The sequence below is a fragment of the Topomyia yanbarensis genome, chromosome 2 (assembly GCF_030247195.1).
Source record: "Topomyia yanbarensis strain Yona2022 chromosome 2, ASM3024719v1, whole genome shotgun sequence".
Classification (NCBI taxonomy): domain Eukaryota; kingdom Metazoa; phylum Arthropoda; class Insecta; order Diptera; family Culicidae; genus Topomyia; species Topomyia yanbarensis.
Window position 1 is genome coordinate 175745443 of NC_080671.1, and position 20849 is coordinate 175766291.

General features: G+C 37.3%; 1 protein-coding gene across 2 annotated transcripts in view; it reads right to left on the reverse strand.

Moving 5' to 3' along the window:
- LOC131682199 (calponin homology domain-containing protein DDB_G0272472) overlaps positions 1–20849 on the reverse strand; it is a 160299-nt gene that overhangs the window by 120448 nt on the left and 19002 nt on the right. For both annotated transcript variants that reach the window (XM_058963518.1, XM_058963517.1), the window contains exon 8: positions 3959–4098. In XM_058963518.1, the coding sequence (XP_058819501.1) occupies positions 3959–4098 (140 nt within the window). The remainder of the gene's footprint in view (positions 1–3958; positions 4099–20849) is intronic.

Here is a 20849-nt window from a genome sequence, read left to right on the forward strand (position 1 = left end):
TAGAATAGTGGCATGATGCCAAATCTGGCCAAAATAGTGGAGCTTCGTCGTGCTGCTGCAAGAACGGCAAAAGGCGCTTCTCGAGGCACTCAGATTTGTAGATCTCGCCATTTACTGTGCCCTTTGTCACGAAAGGCTCACTCCTCACTCCGCAAGAGCAGATGGCCTGCCAAATGAGATATTTGGAGGCGTACTTCGACATTTTCTTATTCTTAAATTTATCGTCCACATAGAACTTGCCCTTGCCGGTGAAAAACTCCAACCCCGGAATTTGCTTAAAATTGGCTTTTATATACGTTTCGTCGTCCATCACACAGCAGCTATATTTTGTCAGCATCTTCTCGTAGAGCTTCCATGCCCGAGTTTTAGCCGTCGATTGTTTTCGCTCATCGCGGTTTGGGAAGTTCTGTACCTTGTATGTATGTAGTCCAGCTCTTTTCTTTCCATTCTGAACGTAGCTCTGCGACATGCCGATCTTTTTAGCCAAATCACGGCTTGAGACGTTGGGATTTCCTTTAATCATCCGCTTCACCTTTCCCTGCGTCTTTTTGTTCTCCGGTCCCGGTTTTCTTCCAGCTCCTTTGCCGTGGTCCAACGTCAACCGCTCCTGGAACCGCTTCAACACTCTGGAGACGGTTGAATGGTGAACGTTCAACATTTTTCCCAACTGCCGGTGCGACAGGTCAGGAAATTCCAAGTGTTTGGAAAGTTTGAATGTGTCGCAATAATTTCGTGTTCGCCCTTTAATGCATGGTCAAATGGAACAGACAAATAAACCCTCGGAACGTGCACTTCTGATTTCAATTAGCTTTGTCCGAAACAAAACTCATCAAAGTGAGCGATATTGATGTAGTTTATATCATGTGTTGTCCACGAAATTATTGCACTAAGTAGAAACCGTGGCCAAAAATTAAGTTATTATCCAGTTTGTAATATGTAATATCTAAAAGCAGTTTACCATCTGAATTAAAACGGATGATAACGGAAGTAGCGTTCAAAAAAAGGCTGCCTAATACATTTTAATCGTTAGACAATTAAAAAAAGATGATACATAATAGGTTTAATGTAATTTAAATTGACATACTAGCGGAGTACTATAACTAACAATTAAAAAGACGTCATGTGTGAAACAAATAAATAAATAAATTAAAATACTACCCAGTAATCTCTAGCTAATTAAATGTCGTTAAAATGTAAAAAAAAACAATTAAAAAAAATTTGCGTGACGGTACGATGACAAATCAGGTCAAAACACTGAAGAACCACAGTAGTCTACGTTTTTGAAGTGATAAGATCCCTGCTCTGATTCATAATATTGGTTGTGACATAAATCTGATTTAATTTGCCACAACTATAGATTGCTTGCCAACCTGAAATAATCCTGGCCAGTTTCGAATTATTGTTTGTTTGTATTTTTCGGCGATACTAAATTTTTCTCTGGCGGTAAATATCAGACGCTTTCTGATTCTGACTTCAAAAGTTATAGCATTTAATATATTTTTCCTCAATATTTTCCCATAGTACCAATTTCAAAAATTTCTAGCGAGGTGGGCGGGAGTTTAGAATTGTCCAAATGATGTGAAATTTGGCATCTGAGCTTACTTTGACATTTGTCACTATAGTAGAGTGAACCAGGAGGAGTGTCTTGAGAAAATTCTTCTGCCGTTCTTAAAGGATCATCATGCAGATGGGAAGTACGTCTTCTGCCCGGACAAGGCGTCTTGCCATTACGCCAAGGAGACGCTAGAGTATCTTGAGCAGAAAAAGATACGATACGTGCCCAAAAGAAAGGAACCCGACCAACTGGCCCCAGTGCCGTCCCGTTGAGGATTTTTTCGGCTCCCTCAATGCCCTAGTGTACAAAAATAGTTGGCGGACCAAGGATACGAAGCAGTTGACCAGCAGGATTCGGAATTGTATCCGGAAGATGGACGTCAATGTCGTCCAGCGCTCTTGTGAGAGCATCGCGACTAAGTTGCGTCGTATGGCTGACCAGGGCTCCTTCTCCAATATTCATTGACGTGTTTTTGAAGAATAAATATTATGATTTTATTAAAAAAAACTGAATTCGCTGATTTTTTTTTGTTTTTACCTACCTGACTTGAAAAAATCTCATGTTTGATGGAACACCCGTTAGCCGCTGGATTTTGAAACAATCTTAATTGGAAGTTATGATGATCCTACTGTGACGGAAACGAATCACGCTATTCACTTGGTAGGAAATAACTGAACACTAGTCTGGATGACTCATTTCATTCAAGTTGTCCAAAGAATGAAGTTCAACTTTGGACAATAAATTCAGCAGTTGCGTTTGGTATATCGTCTCAATCGTAATTATGATTACCACTACCATAAGAAGTTGATGTTGAGTGACGCATGCTCAAATGATTCAATGATCTGCTGTTCACTAAATCGACAGCTTCTGATAACTATTTTTAGGACAGATATACATGAAATTAATTGTGTTTGAAATCTTTTCAATTTATTAACCTTGTATTTTTTTTAAATTTTCTTGTGTATTTCCGGGGATCCATCGATTTCCCGGGATTTTTTTATTTACTTCCCGAATCCCGGGAAGCCGAAATGAGTCGGGAAATGGAAGCTCTAGAACGGCCCTGATGTTTGAGTATACCAGGCACACGAGTGGATCACAACTTTCTTTGCACTTTCGACGGTGAGCTAAACCACCACATCATCCAGTGGCTTCTCAGCGGCTTGGTGCCGCTTCTAATCCTCGGACTCAACTATGCGGCCTAGCCGTATTACACTACCTTCGTCCTAAGAGTCGCTTTCCCAAAAATTTAATTTTTGATCGCAAAATCATACCTTTATATCCCGGAAAAAAATTATTAATTTTTTAAAGTTACTCTTGGCAGCACACCACGACTAAATTAAAACTAAGCTGAGCATATTCCCGTGTGATTTTATGTTTCTAGTAGGTAGTTCATTTACCAAGGTAAACCATAAAAATCTATTCTCACCTTTCTCGTCGAAACAACCGCAATGCCTGTTTAGCAGCTCATGAATCAACAACAGAAACCAATTCAACAGTGAAATGTCATACCCCTGTCATCCTCATCATTGAGGTCCTATCGAATAATCTGAACAACTGCCAAGCACAGCGTATCGATTGATAAAACACCGGCTCTAAGCAGTGCCAATCTTCCCCCATACATAACCCGTCCGAGGAAATACATAAGTCAAAATTAAATATTCAATAAATAACACATAAAACATACAAAACGATCCACGCTCGGCATTATTCCGGTGGTGGACAACGAAAACCGTAGCTCCGAGACAGCTTAGCCTAAAAGCTTTAGCCTTGAACTCACGGCGGTTCGAGCGTAGACACAGCAAGTTATGTACGTACTGGCAGTAAAACCGTGCTAAAGAGAAGAATGGGTTGCGAAAATGTTACGACCTGCAACGACTCCTTCGCAAAACGTGCTCCGACCGGATTGAATTCACCGTGATCTCTAGTTTACATATAAGGTAGACCAGTCCGAAACCACATGAGAGCGACCGCAGCACGTCAGCCCACACCCACACTCCATCCCTATGAAACACAACACCGTTCGCTAAACTTCATTACAACTTCTGTGCTCAATACATATAATCATATGTGTGCGTTTGATCGTGGAACAAAACTGCATTTAAAGCAACCCAAGAGTTGGCCTTAGCACGAAAGCAAATTTTCTTCATGGTAAAATTCGTGAGCATCAGTATCACTACCACTGCGGCGCAACAATGTTCTATGCTCTACAGTTCGCATATGCCAGGTCGTTCAAATGCGAGAGTGTGCTGTGTAGGGGATTAAGAACATTCACACAAACATACGAACTACGGAATCGAGAAACTGTTGCACTGTAAGACACACTTCGCTAGTGTGTGAGAGATGAGTTGGAGAGGAAAGTCCTATCCGAGTGAGAAATAGATCGCACTCGCTCACACCACTTACCTTATGAGATCCGGAAGGCGTTCCACAACCTTTGGGTGTGTCTGCTTGAGAGAATTGGTCGGTGATAGAGCTACGGTGCAGGCTAGTATTAGCTCGGTGGATAGCTCGACCGGGTAGAGAGGACTTTTCTCCTCCGGTGTCTGTGGAAAAGAAACAAAAGAACAGACGTTAATAACTCAACATAAAAGTTAGATCAAATAAAAATTCTTTCCAAAAAGCCGACCTGGGATCTAGCGAGGCTTTAGTCACGGTATCGCTTAACGCAGACACCGAATCACCGCTTCAGACTGGTATCATATGAGGGGGGGGGGGGGCGGTGGAGCACGATTAGACTGACTCGAACGTGTCAGAGCATAAATTCCCTGTCAACATTCTTCGTCCCACGCAGATCTCTGCCTGCCGTGATACTAGGCCACCACAAACGCAACTCGAGTCCCCTGCGAAGAGTTATTGATTTTCAATTTGTGCTCTTTATGGCAGAATATTTTTCCCTTCTAAAAGTGTCCCATCAAGGGCCACTACGAAACAATGGCACCATACGAACACGACGACTCGCTCTGGCTCCTCAGTTCCACTTGTCAGCACCTATCCTCGTTGCGTACAGTACATAATGCACTGCCACGGCGGTACATAAAGGGGCTCTGCGCCGTATCCATCCTTCCCTGTTAAGGGAAAATTGAAATGGAAAATCTCGAATGGCTCCATGGTACACAATGTGTTTGCCGGCTTGAATGTTCGTTCAGTAAAAGCCTCGGAAATGGCAGCTTTAAGTTGGTCTATTGTTATGTGTTAAAGAGATTTTTTCCAATTCCTGCAGGGTTTGTCACAGTTCCTTTTTTAAAACTGCTTGTTTTCTCGAGAAAATCTATATTTAGCTTTTATTCTATTAGGATGTGACACTATTTCATTAATTGCGTCTAAATTGGTATTTATACGTTAGGATGTTGCTCTTATTATATCTTTAAAAATAATATGAAAAAGCGTAAGCAGTTAACGACTACAGTGATGACCCGATTTTATCAGCCCCCGATTTTATCTACCCCCGATTTTATCTACCCCCGATTTTATCTACCCCCGATTTTATCAGTTTTTGACCCGATTTTGTTAGCCTCATATGAAAATTGATAGTTATTAATCATCAAGTTGAATTCGAGTAAATCCTTTCTTCAGCATATTTTTCTTACCTTAGATATCCGAAACATGCAAAAAAAAATTTGCGCTGTCAGACCCCCTTAAGGGAAATTTAAACAAAATAATCAGAAAAGGTTATGAGGTTATATCTAGGGACTAAAGAAAAGGATTTTAAGAGCTTCGGTTTCTTAAAAAGAAAGAAAAATATATGTCCCGATTTTGTCAATGTCCCCGTTTTATCAGCCTAAAGCTCACCAAGCGGCTGAAAAAAACGGGTCTTCACTGTATTACAAACTACGTGTAGCCAACAAAGCCATTTTAACCCTAGAGCGTTGCACTTGTGTTTTCCACCATAGAACGATGCACTGAGGTACCAATGTACCCCACGCGTTTGATCGCAATTTTCGCAAATAAAAATGCAAACAAAAGAAATGTATAATACATCATTTTCTTCGATTTTTAATTGTAAAAACAGCTGTGTAAGTGAAAGTACGGAATATATGATACATAAATTGGTTTGAATAAAAAAAAGTGAATAAATTGCGGTTTTGGCTTTTTTCACAAAAATTACTATAACTTTGCGAATTTTCAAGCGATTTGAAAAAAAATAAAATGATTCTAATAGTTGAAAGTATGGTCTAGAAACTGTATAAATTGGAATTTCGATATTTTTGAAAAAGTGCAATTATTTGGAGAAAAATCGGGTTTTGGAAAGTACCACGTGTTTAAAAATCGGGTTTTAAAAAATACCACGAAATGGGATGGAAATTGAAATGAAAAAAATATTTCTTGCCAGTAATACATTGGTAACACACAACGTTACTATTACAGCAGTTACTGTGCATAAATTATACTTGCGAGCCATTGTTTTGAAAAACTATAAAAAAATAAACAATAAAAATCAGCAAAAAAGGGAACGATTTTTTTTTCTACTTCAAAATTAAATTAAATTAATTGAATAAATGATTAAAAACGATTATACAATACTAAACTAATTGTTACTTACGTCGTAAAACAACCAGTATTTAAACTGGTATTGTCACGAGTCACATTTCCACTGACAGCACGAAACGCTAACAGCAATCGTACACTGGGGTACAAATGTACCCAACGCTAACTTTGACGCCTGCTTTCACGAAGGCTATAAGCAAACTGGCTCTAAATTGAATTATAGTTAGGGTCCTAGGTCGGTAACTGCCGAATTCTCGTCTTCATACGTCTTTAAAGAAGGCGTGGGGTACATTTGTACCCCAGTGCAATGTTCTAGGGTTAATCTAAATTTTTATGGACATTTGAGCAATGTTAGGATTTTGTAAATTTCTTTTCATCATAGTATATTATTTTGAATCTCAGATTAATTAATTAAGTAAATAAGTGCGGTGATCAGCTTATCTTTGTCCGCATCTTCTATCACCTATTTTTATATAGGGATTCATCAACAGTGATATCTTTAGAAATGAACCACCTTTGTTATGTGAATAACTTTTTTCGATCTTATTCTATTGCATATGGACCAAATCGCGGACTGTTACGTTACATTCAGATGGATGTTTCGACATGAATTTCCCCGATAATAGATATTTCTGTTATTTTTCATACATCCACCTGATAGTATGCTCATTTGGTGAGATTTTCTACAAATATAAAAAATGTCGGATGCTTTGTTATTTATGAGTTAAGAGCGTCTAACCATGGACTGTTACGTTACATAATTTTGAAAGAAGCTTGCCTTATATCATCGAAAGTTGCGTTACATTAGGGACCATCCATAAATGACGTAGCATTATGGGGGGAGTTTTGTATTTTGTGATGATGTGTGACGACAGGGGGGGTAGGGGTTCTTATCATGCTACGTAGCTTTTTTAAAGGGAAATAACAATCATCGCTTTTTACTTGTTTTTGAAAATTTTGCGGGGACAACGGTGGGGGGGAGGGGGATAGAGTTACCGTCAAGCTACGTAATTACCAGGGGGCAGGGTATTTAGAAGTTTGTGACGAAATGCTACGGGGGAGGGGGGTGTTAAAAATCGCTAAAAAAAATGTTACGACATTTATGGATGGTCCCTTATCGAAAAACTCTGCTCTCCCAATGAACTGTTTTTAACTAATGAGGAATTCCACGTAGATCCGTCCGAAAATCTCCAAAATCATGACCGAACATCTTAAATTCCGATGATGCTTTACAGGTTTCACCGGCATGGAAGACTAAATATTTTCCACAACCAATAAGATTATTTTGACTAAAGTGCAATTTTAAAAAGGGCGTCTACGTGCATCATTTTAAAAAATTTTGTTCGGTTACTCTATTTTATACAGCAAATGATTCAACAATATAGTTTAATCATCATACCCTTCTATTGAATAACATTTTGATTGTGTTCATATAGCTTCAAATGGTTTACAATATCGCCTTGATGTCAATGGAAAAGTTACAGGAAATGTTATAGGCCTTTTGAAAAACGTGTTATTGTTGATGGAGAAACGCGAATACCTTATGAAAATGTCATATTAAAACAAAATAATTGTGTTGTTAAAGTAAAATTTAAAATAATTTGATAACTACTACATTTCAGAAAATTTTTGTTGTGAGCATTTTGATTTAAAATGACGTTTAAAATCATATTCGAAAATAAAATTGCATTTTTGACTGCAAATAGTATGAATTATAAAAATATGTCAAACGTTGTTGATAAGAAAACATTCTTATTGAAAGCTTCTCCATAATCCAAATACACTGAAAAAGTTTCTTTTACGTCTTTAAAGCGATAAACAATAGATTGTTGACATTTTATGATGGGGTAACGCGAATAACTTTTAAAAAAACCATAATAAGATAAAACGACTTTACAATCCCGTAATTTCCTATAGACTGATACAAACACTGAAGAAGATTACAAGTAGTAATCGAAATACCGGTATCTGTTAAATAGTGAAGTGCAAGTGCATCTAACTATAAAAACATAGTGGAATTAAATGGAAGAAAATCTTTGAAACATTACGAATTAATTGTTTTTGTTTGAGCAAAACGCCAAATATCTCGAAAACTATCGCATTTTTGGAAGATTTGTGTTAAATGTATTTTGATTTAGAATGATACTTAGAATTATATTCTGTAATAAAATTATCGTTTTGTATGTCAAAATATGTATAAAGTTATTGTTGGAAAAACTTTTTTACCTATAAGTTCTCCATCATGCAATCGTATTCAAAATGTTTCTTTTCTTTTTTCTCATTTATTGTTAATGACCTATTGAGTCATTTTTTTAACTGTTGTAACGGCATTTAATTAGCAAGGGATGAAGTATATTTTTCAATATTAAGAGCCATAGTACTCAAGGGAAAGCAAGGAATTGAAGGAAAAAAGTTTAGCAAAGCGTGGAATAGGGTCATACGAGCAAGCTTATAGTTTCCCGGCAACTTAACCCTTTGTCTGTTATCGCAGGAGTCAGGATCTTTTGGCATTAGAAATGCGAATCACCTGAGTCTGCGGCATGTCCGGACGAGCGTGAAGTAACTTTGTACTTCATGCTGTCGAAACCGAACCCCTTTAATTGAAAAATTATCTCGAAAGACCAAGGTAGGGGTTAGGTATTTTTTTACATAGAATATGTATCCAAAGTTGGAAAGAAATCGGTTAAGTTGTTTTTGAATGACAGTTAATACCGCAAATCGTGTTTTTGTCGAGACGTTCTACAAAAAGCTTCGTCACCGAGTCGTTTGTCGATATTTTAGCATAGAAAAATTACAGACTGTGATTGAAATGATAAATTATTCAAAGTTCTAAAAAATTCGCAAAATAAAAGTTTTTTTACGCTAATTTTTTTTTACTGATATCAGAGTTTTAAGCACAAGCGGTGAGTTTAATCAAAAAATAATGCACGTTCAGCGTTTCATTCGTAATCGTAATTACCGACTGAAAACAGTGGTTCCACATAGAGAAAGGCGAGTGAATCGTGAATCAATCAAAAGAATCGACTCTTGAAAAGATAGAGTGAGCCACGATTTTTTTTTAAATTTCAAGCAAATCTGCTATTGAGTGCCTTAGAGGAATGTTTAATTACAACATTTGGAACGGAATATTTTTTGTAAAAGTTGCATATTTCTGTGTGCATTTACCGATGCCAGCATTCAGTTTCAACGCCTCCTTCATTCATTCACTTCCAAGCTTATTGAAGTTTTACACAGAATTGAATGCCTTCAATTTAAAAGAAATTAATTCATTAATAAAAACATTTATTTGTTATATAAGAAGGTAGAATGTGACATCTTTTAAATGCGTAGTCCTTATCTGATGCGTTTTTGTTCGACAATCCTACTCAGAGTCAGCACAGAAACAAAATACATTTTGAAAATGAAATTAAATTTGAAGCGAATATAACTGAATGAATGCGCTACACCGAACTAATGATGATTCTAAAATTGGTACAATGGGCAAATATGGAGGAAAACTACATTAAATGGTATAATTTTTGAAGTAGCATTCAGAAAATTACAATTCATATCTCTTTTTAAAGGAAATAACTATAGTATTTGAATGGAGATGATTTCGTGATTTCGATTTTGATTTGAATCTAATAGATGTCCGTTTTCAACTAGAGTATTTAAACCACTACTAAGGAAAAATATACAAATTTACAAATGAATTCGTGGAAAGTGAAACATTAGCAGAAACGCTCAAGTACTCTAGAGGACCATTCGCCGATCAATACAAATAATGAATATCCATTCACCGATCACATGGACGTCCATTTACCGATCACTTGTTATTGCTCATCTTCTGGCCGATTAACAGTTTATACATGAAAATTTTAGTAATTTCTAAGAAGGTTTTATTGATTTGAAAATCTACATGTAATACAGGAAAAACTAATTAATCAGTGTGACGAAACTTTATACCACTAAACATAGGTATTTTTTGTATAATTGATTATGAAATTGTTCACAATTTGGTAGAATTGGAAAATTAATTGATGCACTTGAGTGCGGATTACGCGTGGTTCCTTCTAGTTGCTGAGTTTTTGGATCTTGAGTGTGGAGTTTGTTCAGGAAATGAGGGCAGGGCTTGCACCAGAGAGATAACTATTATTTGGGTGTTTTTTCATTGTTTCGCATGAACTAATCATACTGGTTCTTGTAAATGTCAAGTCGCTTACTCAAATCGGTGTGGTTTGTTCAAGCGGAAAGCCCAGTTGGTTCAGACGGGCATACAGTTCGAACGGATTGGGTTCTTTCAAGGGGATCATCGTTCATGACATTAGCGATGATATTTACCATGTGATACTTAAGAACACTTTTGCATGAGATTTTTTTTTTCGTTGGGATTCCTCTATCAAAAGAAATAGTTTATTTAGGATTTTGCTTTTCTAAATCGGAACCAATGCTCTCAAAGTGATGCTCTGTTTATCATACATACTCTGTCGAAAAGACCAAACTTGCATGATACATACCCAGAGCCCTAGAAAGTTCTTAAAACGAATGTGGCATCCTGCCTCACTGTGCCCTAGGTACCTTTAGATAAACCGTAGTTCGATTAGAGATTAGTTATTGTTGGTTTGAAAACTCAGAGACATCTTTGAGCCATGAAAATTCAATTGCACCACTCCATAACAACGCTTGGCGACGATTTGCAAAATTCTACGTTTTTCCATCCTTTTACAATGTAGGGGTAATATAGACCTCCCTGCGGGGCAATTCAGACGGTCAATATATTTTTTTTGCAATAGAATTATGTTTACTTATGTAATCTTTATTGGAGAAATTGGAGAAACTCCGTATGTTGTGTTAAAAAATTGTCACAACTGTCGATTGGCGCCGTATTTTTTTCTTTGCTGTGGTGTGTCCAATCGTGTGCAAGCCGCTGAACGGTGGTTGATGGAACAGGGTGTCCGAATAGCGCTGTACGATCATTTCGCACAAAAGAGATGAGCATCTTGATAATATCTGTGTTTTCATCCAAACAAAAATCATTCCATAAAATAGGAGCCTCAAGCTATCCAAGACACTTACCTGTTATTTTTTTCACTTTTTTTTGTTACTTTAATCACAGTTGTACCATTATAATGATTTTTGTTTGTAGGATGGCGAAAAAATAAAACACGTTGTATCTGCTTTCTTAAAAATTTGCAGAATGATATTCATCTGTCAAAATTATTGTTCCACAATTGCGCTTCCACGAATATGTGAGACAGTCAGCAAATCTTAAGACTTTCTGAGAAATCGAGGGGGTCTGAATTACCCCCACGGTCTTAATAGCCCCGGGTTCCCCTACTTGTATTCATACAAATACAGTTTCTAACATCTCTCTAGAATATAAACTTCTTGTAAAGATAAAATTGATAACTAATATTATAGAGGGGAGCTCATCAAAGAGCAAAAACTTTGGAAAATATTTGCATCAAATATCATAAATTACCAACAGCGAATTTGCAGGAATTATACTTTTTTAAATCAATAGAGAAAAACGTTACATTCAACCAAATCTCTTAAATGTAAAATATTTACATTCTGAATTCAAGTACGAAAGATTTTAAATTTGATAGCTGAATGGCTTACATTCAAAAGTTACATTTGTTGAAATCAACTGAAGAAAAAACTAGATTCAACAAAACAACCTCCCTAAAATAGGATATTTATATTAGAAATTTGACTAAAAAATAGCTGATTTTAAAAGAAAAGTTTTGGATTTAGATAATATATTGGTTGAAACCAACAGAAAATATTACTAAATTCAGCAGTTGGTTGAGAGGGTGGAGAAAGTGTCTCCGCTAAAAGTGACAGCAACTTTTCTCTCGCCAAATCAACAGAAAAAACAAAAATTGCAACTAGCTTTTTAGCTCTATTCAGGACTCAGGAGGATCGATAGCAACTAATCAAAATTAGAAAATTCAGAATTTGCTTAGTTGCCCTAAAATCTAAATAATAATTAATTGAGTTCAGAAAATCAACTAAGGTTTTCGCATCGAATTTTGGTTCTCTGTGCGATAAAATTCAGAAACATCATTTTTTTACATTAACTCAGCAAACCACATTTTTTTCAATAAATGTCCTAATTCCACAACTTCCCGTATTTTTTCACAAACGAAACTTTTCGCATGCGATCCCTATTTTAAACTAGAAGTAGTAAATTAAATAATAATTTATTGTTAAATGATTGATATGTACAATTTAAATAATTGATAGGGTAAAGTGCCTATTTTCACCATACTAAGCAGGGTGCAGGGTGGGTTCATTAATTTCTCGGCCTATAATCAATGGAATGCGTTAAAATTGACATCAACACCTTTGCTTCGTTGTTGAGAACCAATATAATACCACAAATGTGCTGAAAACAGTGATATTCTCGTGTTTGAGCGCAACGAAAACTCGAATCGAGTGCCCCTATTGTTGCGCTACCATTTGACTCAATGCGTTGAACAAAGATGGCAGAGACTGCTCTAACCAACAGCTTCAAATGGGTAAGGTGATAATAGAAACATGGCAAAAATGGGCTCATCACCCTATGTACAATTTAATGATCAAAATGTGGAATCGAGATTACATGTCAAAAAATCTGATGTTTCTGAATTTTATCAGTAACGAATCTATTTTTTAAATTTGTTCCTTAGGATTTTCCACGTTCAACAAGGTACATTTTATTAAAATTGATTCAAGTATAATAGATATATGCTCGAGAAAATTTTAAAATTTAATATGAATGGCAATCCTAATCGGACAAAGGTAGCAAACGTTCCGTTCGATTTCTGAGATTATTTTACAGTTGAAAAAACTGTATGATTTGCATCACGGAGTAAAAAAAATATTATAAATAGGGCATTATGAGGACAACATGCCCAAATACCCTACTTTTCCGAATTTTTCGAGAAATGTAAATATCTCCATTCAAATGCCAAGATTTTTTCCTTTAAAAAGTAATATGAATTATAATTTTCTAGTAATAAATAAATATGTTTAACCATTATTTAATCTGTTGTTCCAATATATATTCAAAGCTCATTGTCTTAGATAAAAATAGGTTTTAAAATATGCAAGCTTTGTTTGCGATCTTTGCCAAAATATTAAGTATCGTTGTATCGGTTCAAATGAGACAGTAGCTGAGTCATTAAATAGTTGTATTCAAGCGCCTAAAAACCCTCTCTCTCTCCTTAATTCGACGGTCTAAACATGCGCTGAATATATTCTCTTTATACTATACTAAAAAATCTAGAAAAAGGTGCCCCTCTCTTATTTTCATTCTCTGACTACGTCTATGTTATTTAGCAATTCATTCTGAATATTTCATTCAAAAGTACCAAATCTCTGCGATGAAGTACTCTTATTTATTTAAGTTTAGAATGCCATTGTCGGTGGTTCACTGGCAGTGTTGGAAGAAATAATGAATTTCTACAATTGGTTTGAAGCATAAATTTTAAAATTGTTATAACTATTTTTTAAAAACTCGTAGCTAGTTGCCGTCTTCGACAAAGTCGTTAACCAAGGTTTGGACTATAGTTTTGTAAAGTTGGTGCGTCATATTGAGTGAAAGAGCAAAATAATTGATTTCCCATATTAAAACTCATACAAACTTTGAACGCAATACGCAAACCAAATTCTGCACAGGCATTTTGAACCACAAAAGGAGATCAAAAAGCGCTGCGCCCACTAGTTTTTATCATTTTAAAGATTTCCCATACAACCGCGAATCACTCTACTGTACGCCCAATATATTGAATTAGAAATGCATTGCATACTAAACAATATAATCAAACAAAAAAATAAACATAAAAAACGTGTTTCAATCCATCTAGTAATGCGATTGTGCCTTTCTCATTTATCTACTCTCTGATTCATTAGCTATTTTTGTTCAATATAATTGTGGAACTGTCTGATACATTTTTATTATACTTAGTAAGCATTAGCAGTCATCTCCGAAGAACCGATGTGAATTTTATTGTGGAATATGCTCAGAAGCCTGGGCTTCCGGAATTGCCGGTAGAGGATATATATTCAATTCAAAATAATTGGATGAAATTTATTAAATAGATTTGTAGTCTCTGAGGTATTACGATTGCAAGGGTTTATATGGAAAATTTCAGTGTGGCCTTACTAACTAACCTGTAACTCTGGAAGGTCAGTCAGAACCGAATGAAAGCAAGGTAATGGGAGTATCACATCTTCCATTTGAAATCAAGTTTTTTTAAAATCGGTTAAGAATTCGCTGAGAAATAGGTGAGGCATTGACTTAGAAACTTGGCAAGTTCCCCGGGGGCATCAAGAACCGTCATAGGCGGCCAGTGTGGTCAAAGCTACTTCGATTGGCCATTTGGACCCACAAATCCAAGTAATGTTGCATACATTCTAGTATGTATTGCATCATTTGGCCATCATGGTAGTACCAGTTCATATGGGAATTTGATGTGTGACCGCACTCTTCAACCCGTAACTCCGGATGCGGTAGTCGGATCAATTTAAAAATAAAATAGCAACTTAGAGGAGCGTTATATCTTCCATTTGAAACTAAGTAAATCGGTTCAGCCATCTCTGAGAAACTTGTATAAGTTTAGATGACACAAACATACACACACATATACAATGTATATTATATTATCATATTATATTATGTATATTATACATACATACACTCCCAGTCGAAGTAGGATAATATCCGAGTTGATCTCGATAAAACTGGGAGGTAAATGGATCAAAGAAGCAGGTATCGGTATCGGGAGAAATTTCTCCGTCGGGGAACTATCGATCGGAGTAGGGTGAGTTCACCGTCGGGGACTATCCAAGTAGATCGTGATAAGGCCGGGAGCTGAATGACTCACGAAAACAGGAGCTAAACGTCTCAAAGAATCAGTACCTAAACGGCTCACGGGGACGAGATCTAAACAGCGATGTAATAGATGGAGACAAGAAGTAAGAGAAGAATCGAGAGTTAAATCAAATCTCAAAGGTCGAGCCATTTAATGAACAAAGTGAGGCTCCGAGATAAAGCAGAAGAAAGAGATGCGCCGAAAACACAACGAACCCCCCCCCCCCCCCCGCGAAATAATACCTTGACGTAGTTCCGTAGAGAAGAAAAGCGTGAAGAGTGAGGAGCGTTTTTAGTGGTTAGGCACGAATGTGAGTCGTGAGCGGGTGCCAATACATTACAGATTAAGCTTATGAAGCTTTTTAAACCTTACTATAAAAAAACACATACATACATGAACATTTTCCGATTTGGCGAACTGAATCGAATATTATATGAATCTAGGTCCTCCAGACCTCAATCTAAAAGTGGACTTTTAGAGTGATTGCATAGCCTTTCTTTAAAGGAGAAAGGCAAAAAGATACATCACGAATATTGTTCGGAAGCTACAGGCTGACAACAGCGGAGGTAGATAACCACACAACAGGGGACACCTGTTGGTAAGGTTTAAGGATTCTTTCGCGTGCCTAACCACTTAATTCTTCATCACACAAACAAAAGAAGAACATTCCGAACGTTTTAACCCCAAACCACATTAATCGTCATTAGCCATTTATTACTTGAACTCTATGAACTCATGTGCCAAAAAATCGTTGCCAGTCGGCCAACCGGCAGGCAGTGAAGCCAATTTTCATCAAAATTAACACTCATCACCAAATCAAAACTGATAGTAATCCATGGTTTCGATGCACGAATATGTATACAGACGAAAACCTTCCATGGTAACCTATTTTCAAGGTGCAAACAAATCAGCATTGATGAAATGCGTAACCAAGTTCGCTTGTTTGCATTCCCTCCATTCATTCATTCCGCGTGATCATTTTTCGATCTGAGTATGCTTCACTATGTTCGATTCTTATCCATTCAGAAGTGAGGCACGAGATTCATAATATTTTTCGAATTCAATCGAAGTGATTGAGACAGTTTTGGCACTTTAATGCATAAGAAGGGCATTTGAAACCTATAGATACGGGCCTTTATGGTACTAGAGCCACGGATAGTACTATTGATGCCAAAACATCCTCCTTTTCATGCCCAAAAAAATTGCAACGAATGCTATTTGATTCATTCATCAAGCATCGAAAGTTATCGATTGCGATGAGAAAATATCCATATTGGCCCGATCTTCACTCAATGCTGAGTTGCCTCTGACAACACGTAGTACAGCATTTATTGACGAATGAAAGGTTCTATTTGGCGCGTTATGTATTTGGATTTGATCGCCTACTACAAATAGAATGGCCTGATAAGCAAGGACAATTGGTTCAGTATACAACATTCAACGTTGATATGCATCATTTTAGATCAACAATATTTTCATCAATCACCATCACTGCCGGCAGGCTGCAGTAAATCAACAAGTCATCACCCATTACGGCCGCAGACACTTTACGACCTTGAAGCAATCAATCAAGCACCGCCCGATCCATCTTACTTAAAGCTCGATGCAGTCAAAATGTGCAATAAGAAGGCAAACCACGTGAAAAAGTAAGCACCGGATACCAGAGAGAAAAGAATCTTTACGAGGTCCGAAACCGTATAAAAAGCTATGTGATGTCTAATCTAGACATTTTTTTAATCTGCACATGAATCCATTAGGACTCGGTCTCCGCCTGCAAAGCTGATATTTTACAACTTACCCAGAACGCCACACAAATTCCGAGACATCCTGTCCACCCATTGAGACTAAAAAGAAGATATGCAGAAAATGACGTAAATTGCATCGGATTACGACGTGTTTATGAAGGAAGTTAAGGTTTCGCTAGCTTGCGTTCGGTTTTATGACCGAGATGAATCGTTTTTCCTAACGCAAGGTGCCTCACAATGGATACCAGAGCCAGACAGGTAAGTCTATTGGTGAGTAAGAGCCCCACACTGCCGTCGATTTGCTCAAGTGTCCGCCCAATTGCTTGATCCGTAGCTGAAGTGTTGGCATTACACGCCGACTGCCCGTTTTACGATGATTTTATCCATTAAACGCGAATCGCCTACGGGTGATCCTCCAAGAATGGCCCACACTTTCAACACGCGAGAACCGGCAGGGTAGAAGAGCGGCTGTAGAGTTGAATGTTATGACTTATTTTCGCTTGTTGAGGCATTTTGTTACGGCAGATCCATCGGCGCATTACAATTCTTGAGCAAGATCTTCATCAGCCTTATACTTATCCGAAGGGTGTCCGCTGTCGAAGCACGATTGCCTGTGAACAGTCAGTATATCATGGTGCCGAGGCGTGGGGTATGTATATAAATTTATTCATCCCACTTTCAGGATGATATGCACCAGCAGAACTCATATGCGATGATAGAAGAAGTGTCAGTTTTGTCAGATAAAAACTATGCATTAATTCCAGTGTAATTGTCACACCCGGCACAGAAAGTGCTTTTTGGAATTTTGCCATTTGACAAGAAAAATAACGGCCACAACATGTAATATTAATGAAGTGAAAATCTTTAATTTTATCAAATGACGTTAAAAACGTGCAAACTTCGTATCAACCTGAATCAATCGCAACCCGATTTAATTCCAACTTTAATTCATTTTTTTTCACCAATTTCCGCTCGAGTGCTCCAGTCTGGTGCATCAACACGCGATGGGAATTAAATTTTATCACACTCATTAGACAATCACATTAAAGTACGTTAAAAGTTCGTGTAGTTATACCGATCGTTGCGAATCATGGCACAGCGAGAGCCATCACCATTCCAGATTCGGAGGACATCCAATACGAACCATCATAGAGCCTCCGCCGACTGTGTGATGACCGTGCTGATTACAAACACACTCAAACCGGAGAGACATCACTCATCGGGCGGGACTGAGATAACAGCAATTTCAGGGGTCGCTTTCACCATGGCATGGATGGCAACGCTATCAGTTTCGCGGGCGTGAAATGCACTGTTTATTTGCGACGATTTTATTGCCGATTTGATTACTTTCATTAGTGCTCGTAAATTAAATATTGGTTCGTTTTGAGACCCATTATCCAATCCACCGGAGCGACTCTTCATGTCAGGGTATGTCAGAACACACTCATATGGTGAGACCGGAGAAATTGTCGGAATTCAGATTGAAAAGTTTCTCGGTTCTTCCTTAATTAATTAACATTCCCTTGGAGGCGCCTCCTTTACATATTGTTTTAATTCGGAATCGTACTTTTAGCTTACATACGCACATGTACAAAGAGATTTTATAATAAGGATAATGTTGAATGGGATGTCTTTGATCATCCATCAGAAACATTCAACAACATCACTAAAACTTTGAAAGCCTACATTGTTTTTCTTCAGCTTAAATGCCCTGAGACATCCGACGGTTTTGAAGCATCTTCGTCAATAATTGATGTACTAGGTCATGGAGCAGAGCATCGTGCCGAAGATAAAATGGCTGGGGGGGACACAAGATACCATTCGCGAATAGAGTACCATGGGGTTTTCCCTTGATGTGCGAAGCGAATCTCTGGCAAAGTTGGCATTTATTTTCTTCGCAGGAAAGGAAGGAGAGATTCAAATAATGACCATGTCCCATTCAAATCTAATTATACGGGGAATTCCGAGTAGTGGCCAAAACAAGGAAATCTTGAACTTGACTTTGACGGATTTGAATCATTTTTGGGAGAATTGGTCATCTAGAGCCATCATATGAATGGCTGGCGTCCAAAAGGGGCTAACCCACATTTTACATAAAATAACACGATTTTATTAGTAATTCATTGACCCATGTTGTCTAGAAAAAGTAAGGTCATTACATGAACTACCTTTCAATTCACAAGCATTTCCATAGATCGAGGGGGTAACCCCGGGGGTACCTAGCGACCAAAAGGGGGTAATCCACAATTCACATGTCCTTTTCTTATATTTCATTTTAGAGTTATGGTGTCTTTGGCAAAGTTATTGCATCTATTTATGCATTATTTGATCATTTCATATTAGTTCGGAATTCAATCGCTATGGCGGCGGTGTTATCAACTTTTTAATGGAACCAGATAGAAAGCTGGTGTCTTCGACAAAGTTGTATGTCAGGCTAATAAATATATCTTCTGAAGATACTAACCTTGTAGGTCCTACGAATTTTGAAATATGGCGCATTTTAGAAAACATAATCTGTAAGTAAAATTTTTAATCAAAACATGCTCTATCTTGAAAAATACAGGACCTACGAAGTTTGCATCTTCAGAAGATCTATTTAAAATGATAGGATCTACAACCTTCTCGAAGACATTACATTTCTATCTAGATTTATTAAAAAATTGATAACAGTACCGCCCTGACGACTGAATTTCGAACTAGTATGCTCCAACTAAATAAAGATGCCTTACAACAACTTTTCCGAAGAGACCATAACTCTATAACAAAAGATAATAATTGATTTTACGTTTTTTTAATTTTTCGACCGCAATGTACCATTTTTCTCATGATCCCGCATGTTCAATGTAGAGACATGACACTTGCACTGGAATTTTCGAAAAATTGCGCTCAACAATATACATTCGTACAAGAAATATTTATTAAATAGAAAATAGTCATACATAGCAAGCATGTGAACTGTACTCACCTTTAGGAACGACTGTCTGGGCCGAAACGTCAACGTATAATGCAATCTAACTAAAAACAGCCCTATATCGAGTTCACCGATATGTGAGCTACAACTTAACATTTACTGATGGCGAATCGATATACTACTTTTTCTTAGAAGTTCAGAAAACAAACGAGAAAATTTTCCATAAGACACCATGTGGGGTTAGACCATTTTGGGCGCCAACTAGTACTGGGGTTACCCCTATGGTCAACTTTGATTGCTTATAGCAAAAAATCTAAAATAAATTTTGTCAATTGTCAAATGACAGTCCACGTGGATTACTTAGAACTATTAAAAAATGTAAAAATGTCAATTTCGGAAAAAAATGTGGGTTAGTCCCTTTGGTACGCCAGTCCTTCATATAATAATCCAATTTTTGTATCGATTGAATCCCGGTCCATGGGAGCCCCTCGTTTTCACAAATTGTCTAAATTCTTGATATGCTTTTGATTGCTATTAGTATTTTTTTTTCTAATTGTTCATTTAACACGGCATGATGCATGCGCTTAAAGGAGCCGTAATTCTTTTATACAAAGTCGCCATCTTGTATTTCAAAATGGTGCTAAGCATTGCCCTCTATCACATACTCATCCAAACCATTGTATATTTATATATTTAAAACGACTTTTGTTAACCCTTTCTCGAACAACTTTTTTCTATCGTTTATTAGTTCCAAAATATTTTGAAAATCCTGTTTTGATCAAGATATGAGCTTCTTTCGCAGTGCTACAAGCTGCTCAATTTTTACATTCCAGTGCGCAATGCAATTCTCCTCGAATATTTACAATACTCTTAGTGCATGGAAAAGATAGTCCAAGACAGTAGAGAAGGTCGGGTTCGGGTTTTTGGACCCGAAACCCGGACCCGACCCGAACCCGACGGGTTTCGGGTCGGGTTCGGGTTCTGTAAATTTAAGCTTCTCGGGTTCGGGTCGGGTTCCGGGTTTTCAAATTTGAAATTCTTGGGTTCGGGTCGGGTCCGGGATTTTGAAATTTTGGACTTTCGGGCTCGGGTCGGGTTCGGGTTTTTCAAATTACAAATTATCGGGGTCGGGTCGGGTTCGGGTTTTGAACAAAACAACCCATCCATTTCATGACACTGTTTGCGTCTATACACAAAACGCTGTCTTTTTTGTAGTAGTGAATTATACTTCGTAATACGAATGGATGACGCATATAACCGTATCAAATGTTAGCACCTCTGAATCGCTAGAATTCGTCGTATTTTCTGGTGCT